The sequence below is a fragment of the Eschscholzia californica genome, unplaced genomic scaffold (assembly GCF_041429995.1).
Source record: "Eschscholzia californica isolate CP2 unplaced genomic scaffold, dmEscCali1.0.p SCAF_6, whole genome shotgun sequence".
Lineage (NCBI taxonomy): Eukaryota > Viridiplantae > Streptophyta > Magnoliopsida > Ranunculales > Papaveraceae > Eschscholzia > Eschscholzia californica.
In genome coordinates this window covers 4,249,909-4,258,858 of record NW_028238483.1, presented here as the reverse complement: position 1 = coordinate 4,258,858, position 8,950 = coordinate 4,249,909, and the positions used below count along the sequence as shown (strand labels likewise).

The window sequence follows — 8,950 nt, the reverse complement described above, 5'->3', positions numbered from 1 at the left end:
GTGAGTTGGCAGTACCTATTCGTTTTCTTTGTTGACGAGCAGTACCTATTGGTTAGTGCATCCCAATGTCCTCCACTGCCCATAATTGGTAATGATGTGAGGGATTTTGTTTTTGTTATAAAAGAAGGGGAGTCCCACCTCTCACTCGTACAAATAAAAGTTTGAATCTCATTTTAAATTGCTAAAAGAAGGGGAGAGAGGTGAAACCTTCTTTGGACTCTTATTGATTGTTTCCTCACAGAAGGAAAGAGCTCAAGACTATTGAATTGTCAATTTCATCTTCTTCTTCATTGATAAAATTAAAATACATAAGGTAGCTCTACACAGAAAATGACTTAAATTGCCTTCCACATTTACATGTTACCTTTGAAAATAAGCTGTTCTACTTTCGTACTTCAACACCAACCATACATGTATATAACAAACACTATATTACTTAACTGATCTGACTCGGATTTTTTGTAGGACACTCAGAATTTTAAACATACTTTACTTCCAAACTGATAAGGAAGAATGAATTCCCTAAAAAACAAAGTATACCTAACATGCTTTACACCTATCTAAAACCTAAAAAAATAAAGTATAAAACAAAGACAAAACAATCTCCAAAAAAAGTAGACCAAAAATAGTGAACAATTAACCAAACCCGTCGAAACCTTCTCGCGTATACTTTACCCACCGGTCCCATCCAATCTGCATTCGTCGATTTGATTAAAAAACCCTCGAGTATGGCCAATCAAACAGCCGGCCGCCTTATTGGTGGTTGTGGTTGTTGGGACTGTGGCGGTGGTGGTGGCGATGACGGTGGATGGTTGGCTCTCTCCCTTTTGGATCCGAGCCTATCAAAGGGTGACTTAACGGAGCTGTCAGTTAAAGTAATAGGATCTCTAGAGGAAGTTGAACGAGTAAAAAAAGGCACAGCCAATTTAAAACCCCAATGATCAGATTTTGACAACCGGCCAAACTGGTAAAACCTTCCCCCTCCAGTATTTCCAACACTCCCACTACGAAATCCTCGCCGGTTATTTCCATCACCGGAAACTGACGTCTGTCTAACCATCCGATTCAATTGACTCTCTTCTATTATCTGTTTCCTTATATCTTCTGGTAATTTCAAAGTAAATCTATCAAAATTTTCACCTGGTTGAATAAGTGAATGACCTGTTGAATGAGATCTTGGAAATTTACTACTAGGTCTAACTGATCTTGATCTAACCGGACGATTTTGAATTTGAATCTTTTCAGAAGGATTAATAAGTTCCGGTTCTGATGTTGTTGTTGTTATTGTTGTTGATGATGATTCTGATTTAATTTTCTTATCATCAATTACACGAATCAATACATGTTCTTGAGATTGATTATTAATTCCACTACTTGTTTGAATTTCTGAATCTGATTCACTTTCATCATCATCAGAATCGTTTTGGTTTTCAATTTGAGAACCAGATTCATCGATTGTTGTAGAGTAATTGATTTCATTAAGATTACTCCGACAAACAGGACAAGTAGTGTGAGAAAGTAACCAAGCATCAATACACTCAGGATGAAAGACATGATCACATTTAGGAAGTAATCTAAGGGTTTCATCATCTTCAAATTCATTTAAACAAACTGCACATTCTAGGGTTCCTTTACCTAACTTAAGTGCTTTCACAGCTGAATAAATAAAAGTTGGAAATGTTTCAATTACTGATGGATCTAATCCTTTTTTAGCTCGTCTTGATCTTCCACCACCACCACCAGCGCCACCGTTAGCTGGTCGGATTGTGTCGCCAGGTCTGCTTCGATTGACGCACTGACGGATATAAATTGAGAAAAATCCCATGAAGAAGAAAGCTACGATGAGAACTACTATTATTACTATCATAGACGGGCGGAAAGTCCGTGCCGATGGTGGTGGTGGTGGAGGCGGCGGGAGGCGGCGCTCATTACTGGATTGTGCTGAAGTGTAAGATGTTAAGAAGACTAACAAAAGAAAAGAGAGAGAATAGACGTACACGTGGATGATCGAACGGTTGTAATTGTTTGTCATGAATGATACCATGATGAGGCCGGCTTGAGTTCCGGTGGTGGTGTGGAGAGAGAAGATCTTTTTTTGTTTAGAGAGAGAAAGAGAGATGTTGATAAGGTGCAAAATATAAGGGACTAAAAACGTGGGTTTTTCAACAGAGAGAGAGGGAAAGAGTTGGTTTCTGTCTAGTTTCGTTTTGTGTTGTAGCACTAGCAGCACCAAATTGACTTCTGCTGAGTCTGGTAACACTTCAAAAGAAATTTAATTATTTTGATGCACATCACTAACTTAAGTATATTAAACTAGGAGTAGTAATAACTAATAAATAATAAGTCGTAAAACACTTAAACCTAGTGAATAATGATATAGGTTATCTTTTAGCATATTGGGTTTCAGCTCAGCCATCTAAAATCTTGAGAAAACCACACCCACATCTGTCTTATCCCCAAAACTAAAACACCACAAACACCAGCAGACTACAGACCTATTAGTCTCTTAAATACCACCTATAAAATCATCACTAAAATTCTAGCGAACAGATTTAAATCTTCCCTTATTAATATCATTTCCCCTTTCCAAGCGGCCTATATCCCTGGTAGACAAATCACAGATAATGTTATTATGGGTCAGGAAATTATCCACTCTTTCAAATCGATGAAAGGAGCGACGGGCTATTTTGGTCTGAAGCTCGATATGTCAAAAGCATTTGACAGGATAGAATGGAATTTCCTAACAGATATCATGTCCAAGCTAGGATATTCAGAACAATGGATTAAAATGATATACCACTGTATCTCTACCTCCTCGATGGCTGTCCTGGTTAATGGGCGTCCGGGGCCCACTTTCTTTCCCTCTAGGGGAATTAGACAAGGAGACCCGCTTTCTCCGTTTTTGTTTACGGTAGCTATGGAAGGTCTTAGTCGAATGCTACAAGAGGAGCAAAATGGAGACAATTTCAAGGGCTTCCCGACTAATAACCCTAATCTCAATATCTCTCATCTGCTCTTTGCAGATGACTACATTATTTTTGGGCGCAACTCCCTGGACAATATTCATACTCTCATAAACACCCTTACCAATTTCTGTAGTGCTTCCGGGCAGATGATAAATTACTCTAAATCTAATATTTTCTACTCTAAGAATTCCCATCCGAAATTCAAGCATCTCATCATGCGTTCCCTCAAGGTCAAATATGCAACAGCCTCGGAGAAATACTTAGGAGCGCAACTTTTTATCGGGGCTAATAAACAGAAAATTTTCAATGATATTCTTAATAAGATTAAAATGAAACTAGAGAGCTGGAATCATAATTTCCTCTCTCAAGCTGGGCGCACTATAGTCATCTCGGCCATAGCTGCTGCCGTACCCCGATACCAAATGCAATGCTTTGCCCTTCCCAAAGGCATATGCAAGAGCATTTCGCCTTTACAAAAGTCGTTCTGGTGGGGTAAGTCTAAAGGCATTTGTACCAAAGCTTGGTCCACCATTTGCCGCCCTAAGTTTATGGGAGGTCTGGGCATTCACTCTCCAGAATTGGATAACCAGGCCTTGCTAAGTAAACTAGCTTGGAGGATTAAATCGGAACCTTCGGCTAAATGGGTTCAGCTGCTTAAAGCGAAATATTTCAATAATTTTGATAATCCAGTCCCAGCGAAATCAAATCATTCATGGATCTGGAAGAATATTAGCAAACATCTTAACATTATTGACAATAATACCATTTGGGAAGTGCACAATGGTGAACAAATAAATATTTGGAAAGATAACTGGATCCCCACGCTTCCACAACTCCCAAACAATAACCATAATCCTAATGTCACTCTAGTTTCCCATCTGATTGATCAAGGTCAATGGAACGAGACTATTCTTCACAATGAATTCGATACAGAGACAAAAAATTTGATTCTATCTATCCCTATTTCGATGGATAGTGAAGACCAAAGAAAATGGACTCTTACCAAGTCAGGAAAATTTACGGTTAAATCCATGTACCAACACCTATGCATTAGCATGAACTCTCCAAACCCTCAATCGCCTAATTGGAATTTTATCTGGACTATCCCGGTAGTCCCCAGAGTAAAAATATTCTTATGGAAAATCTGTGTCTTGGCCTTACCGGTTAAAGGAAGAATAGGTAAATACATTAACAATGACCTGAACTGTATTAAATGTAACGTGATTGAAACCATAGAACATGCCTTACTCCACTGCCCGTTGGCAAGAAATATATGGTTCTATTTTAATATATTAGCGGATAAAATCAACTCAGTTAGAGATTGGATTTTCTCCTGGGAACTTGAATCCCAGGATTCTCAAACTTTGAATAACATCCATTACGGTACAATTCTTTAGAACATTTGGAAAACGCGATGCGATCACTGCTTCCAGCACGAAATTAACACGATAGACAAAACAATTTCGATGATTACAACTTTCCCACAAAATCCTATAAACAATAAAATGAACCCAAAGATGCACCAAGACAAATGGTATCCTCCAGAATCGTCGTTTCTGAAAATAAACGTGGATCACTACAAAAAATATGGCTTTTAGGGACACACACTATTTACGTATGTCCCTAAAAAAACTACAATAGGGACATTTTTTAATATTTGTCCCCAATGGGTCTATATTAGGGACAAATATTTTTGTATTGGGGGCGGAAAAATTCATCCCTAAAAAAATTTGTGCATGATTATTATTATAGAGTATTTATAGTCAATTAGGGACAACAGAAAAAATTGGCCGAGATAATATTAGCGGGACAAAATTTTTAAGTGATATTTGATCGAAATATAAATAAATAAAGGCGGGTCAAATTCCGCGCCAAAATTTGGCACTAAATTTCAAGGGTTGCTCCATCGGCGCCCCAGATACTTTCTCCAGACGCCCTTGCTAACCCGAAAAATTGAAAGCTTTATGTTAAGATGCTCCCAAAGCAATAACTCGAGGCGCCAATGGCAACAATTTAGGGCGATTACAGGAATAATCTAGGGCACCTTTAGGAATATATACCTAAATCATAAACGTGGGGAGGGAAAGCAGTAAGAGTAGTTTAGGGTTTACTTTTTTTAACTTCTTCCGACTTCTTCTTCTTGTAAATTCTTTGGGTGATTTCTCGCTGCTATAACCAGGTTTGTCTTCTTACTCTCCTTCTTCATCTCTGTATTCTGCTTCTTAATGTTAATTTAGATTGAAGGATGTTTTAGGGGTTTTGTTTATGTATATTATAATTTCCTAATGTGTATAGCTTCTCGAATTGAAACTCTATTATACACACAAGAGAAATCGGCTTCAATTGGCGGACATTATGAATAACTCTAGTTGCAGGTGTTGTTTCGAAGTAGTTTAAATTTCTTCTACTATTGCTTTGTTCTCTTCACCTTAGTTATTAGGGGTTACAATGCTTAACGAAATGATTTAGGATTTCAGATATGTAAACTATTTTGTTTTTCATATTTTTGTTTTCTTCCTCTTTTGATTTTGAGTTCTTCTCAAAACACTTGAATAACAAAATCAATTTTGCTCAAAATGTTTTTTTAATAATTAGATAAGCTACAATAAAAGATGATCAGATCATAGATGATTTTAGTCATTGTGAATCAATGTCACAGTTTTAGTGAATAACAAAACAGTTTGGTGACGAAGGTAGTGAGGAGATTTTCTTCTGTTTCATCAATTCTTTCTGAACCCCTAATCAACAACTGTACCAAGTTTCATGGTAATCTCATTCGATGTTTCATTGATCGTTCTCATCGTTCTCTGTTAAAGCGTCCAGGTTAAAATTCCATTCTCAATTTGTAGACTATGAATTTTCTTGTTTGTTTTGATCAATGATTGGATTTGTTGATGATTTTACCCTCATCTAGTAGATAACTCTTAAAGTACCTTTCCTTCTTCTTGTTGTTGTTGTTGTTGTTGTAGAAATGATTGTTGCAGGCGTGAGGGTTTGAGTTTATTCCTCTAAATCTGCAATTCGGTTTTGATTGAGGTCCGTTTTGGGAACTAAGACAATCTAGTTTCAATTTCATTGCGATTATAGAAAATATTTATGATGAAGTTTTATGTTTCATATTAATATTTATATTGCTTTTTAGTAATTGAAATTTAGTCTCGTGTTTATGTAATGATCTTTGTTTTTTTCTGCTTAACTTGAAGTTTTCTAAATTTGTATGTAGAAGCTTATAAATATCAATGGATGAAGCACGAGAACAAAATATTCTTACAAAAGGAAGAAGAAAAGCAAAGTTAAGTTGGTTAGCAAGCATAAAAGAACCACTACGAGTATCTTGGAAACGTGGACAACCAGTTGGAGAAAATTTAAAGAAGTTGTCAGCTTTGATTGAAAGAATAGGTAGAGATGCTAAGATTCTACCCATCCATCAAGCTAAATGGAAAGAGCTTCCCCAAGAACGGAAGGATCATGCAGTCCACATTATTACAAAGTATTTTTCCATCTCAAACGAAAACATGGATTGGGTGCATGCCAAGTTAAATTCGGCTTGGAGGGATAAGAAGTATGAACTAACATAAGGTAATATCTTACATCTCATTCATGTTATAAGTTGGCGACACTTGTGAAATGAATGTTTTTTTCTTACATCTCAAATAAATAATAGATTGTAAATGTTTATTTACAAAAAAGACATATTAATCATTCATTGAAGAACCGCTTGAACTTGAATCTAGAATTGCAAAGAACAAACATTTTTATTTATCCTAAAGTATATATGCTATGTAGCTGTTTTGTATTTCATTTTTATATTTTAATTGTCTTTCTTCGACAAACCAACTTATAGAATGATAAAGGTATATATGTTTGCTGTGAAGAAACACTTGAAATTAATCTAGAATGGTAAGGATAACATAGGTTATATTTTTCTCAGAATTAGCTTGCACAAGTCTTATTTTTCTTTCTTAGATTGTCATTTAGTCTTTATTCAGGGAACTATATTTGATTATTTTTAGGTCACTACATCAACACTAGTATATGGAATGATTAACTTCATATACATCTAAAGTGTATTCCGGTATAAGAGATCATAGTGGTTACTTTTGGAGCTACATTTATTGCACTAGTATTTCATCTATGTTCTTTGAAATTTCTTAAGATAATGTTTTGCGATATTGAAATTGTATTTAGTTCGAAATTTTATGTTTCATTATATTGTCTTGTTAACATATATAAATTGAACTCTTATTGTTAAGTATTAATACTCGTTGATTAAATGATGTTTATAAATTTGTTTCATTTCAGTTTGCATCTACATCGTTATACGAATGGATGCGTACTTTTGGTGATGGAGACATCAGACATGAGCAAACGGCGCAACTATTATTATATATATTTTTTTTGTTGTATATGGTTAGGTAGTACTCTAGTTAGTTGGTACTACAATGGAAATTACTTGGAAATGTATTATCTTTTGATGTATATAGAAAATAAACCTTAGTTCCAAGGTTATTTATTAAATATCTAATTACATTAGTTCCTTCTCAATGTAATTCAAATCTTATATTGTTTCGCGAAATTAATGTGGAGTGGATCTGTGTAATTTCTTTTTTTTTGTAACAAGTATGATAATAGGTTATTAGCCTGCAAAACCAATATAAATATATATATATATATTGTAATTATTAGTGACGGAAAAATATGTACCTATAAGTTATTGTGACAAGCTCATTTGTCTTTACTTTTGGTCCCTAATACGTATTAGGGACAATTTCAAACGTCCCTGATAACCATTTGTGACAACAACATGTGTCGCTAAAATCGTCACAAATAGATTTGGTGACAACAAGTTAACGTCCCTGAAATATATTGGTGACAAACGAATTTGTCCCTAAAGTCGCCCCTAATACTAGTCGGGACACCTCTTTCTGGGACAAACTTGAATTCGTCCTAAATGAGTATTGGGGACGGGTTTTTGTCTTTTAGGGACGTTTTATGCATGTCCCTAAAAGCCATATTTTTTGTAGTGGATGCATCTTTTAAAGACATTCACTCGGAGACAGGAATCAGTTTAATCATACATGACAGAGAGGCTAAATTGAAAGAAGCTCAAGCTACAACAGTTAGGAGTAGAAACCCGGAAGAAGGTGAAGCCATGGCTATTCTGAATGGCATGAAATGGGCAGAATTTCATAAATACAACAGAATCATCATTGAAAGTGATAATCAAAACCTTATTAAACATCTGCAGAATGGTAAACATGAAACTCAATGGCAATCGCAAATGCATATTAAAAAGATACAGGAAATAAAAAGGAGGCTTGACAATGTTAAATTCGCTTATACGAGAAGGAACTTCAACGTAGCAGCTGGCAAGATGGCAAAATGGGCGAGAAAGAAGAAGAGAACTAAAGTTTAGAAGAATGTACCTTATTTTCTTTTAAAGTTGTACTGTAATGGAATCCTCATTTCGTGATAATATATTATATCTACTTCAACAAAAAAAAAATCTAAAATCTTGAGAGATTGGAGAAAGAGAATCTTCAGGGAGACATTAACAATTAGGCCTGGTTGGTTCCGTTTAAAAAACACTAAAAGCAGTGGCTTTTTTTTTTTTTTTTTTTTTTTGAACAAAAGCAGTGGCTTTTAACTTATTTTAAATGTTTATTTAAGATTGAATGGGTTTGGTTCGACCAGCTACAACTTATTTTATACTTAAAAAGCACGTTTTCTCTGGAAAAAAAAAAGAAAAAACTAAATTATGAAAATAATAAAGACTCTGCCTCTTTTATCTCCGTCGGGAACATACACCATCACTCCAACTATTCTATCATTTCTCCAGTGATTCGACCAACATCACTACGATCACACCATTAGTTCATAACCACATGACCTCCACCAGTATACCACCATCGTCACACCACTAGCACCATTCTACCATCACCACCACAACTCTACCAACAATACTACCACCATTGTCACAACCT

At 35.5% G+C, this 8,950-nt stretch overlaps 1 protein-coding gene and 1 long non-coding RNA gene across 2 annotated transcripts; one reads left to right on the top strand and one right to left on the bottom strand.

Annotated features, from left to right (window-relative positions):
* Positions 1-261: 261 nt before the first annotated feature.
* On the bottom strand, positions 262-2,306 carry LOC147530907 (E3 ubiquitin-protein ligase ATL6-like). Its single transcript, XM_086649410.1, has one exon. The coding sequence runs from the start codon at positions 2,042-2,044 to the stop codon at positions 737-739; it is 1,308 nt and encodes a 435-aa protein (XP_086505536.1). The 5' UTR covers positions 2,045-2,306; the 3' UTR covers positions 262-736.
* Positions 2,307-4,954: 2,648 nt separating this feature from the next.
* On the top strand, positions 4,955-7,542 carry LOC147530906 (uncharacterized). The gene is made up of 4 exons (XR_015228341.1): positions 4,955-5,145; positions 5,936-6,002; positions 6,190-6,545; positions 7,269-7,542. It is a non-coding gene; the product is annotated as an uncharacterized LOC147530906 (long non-coding RNA).
* The last annotated feature ends 1,408 nt before the right edge of the window (positions 7,543-8,950 follow it).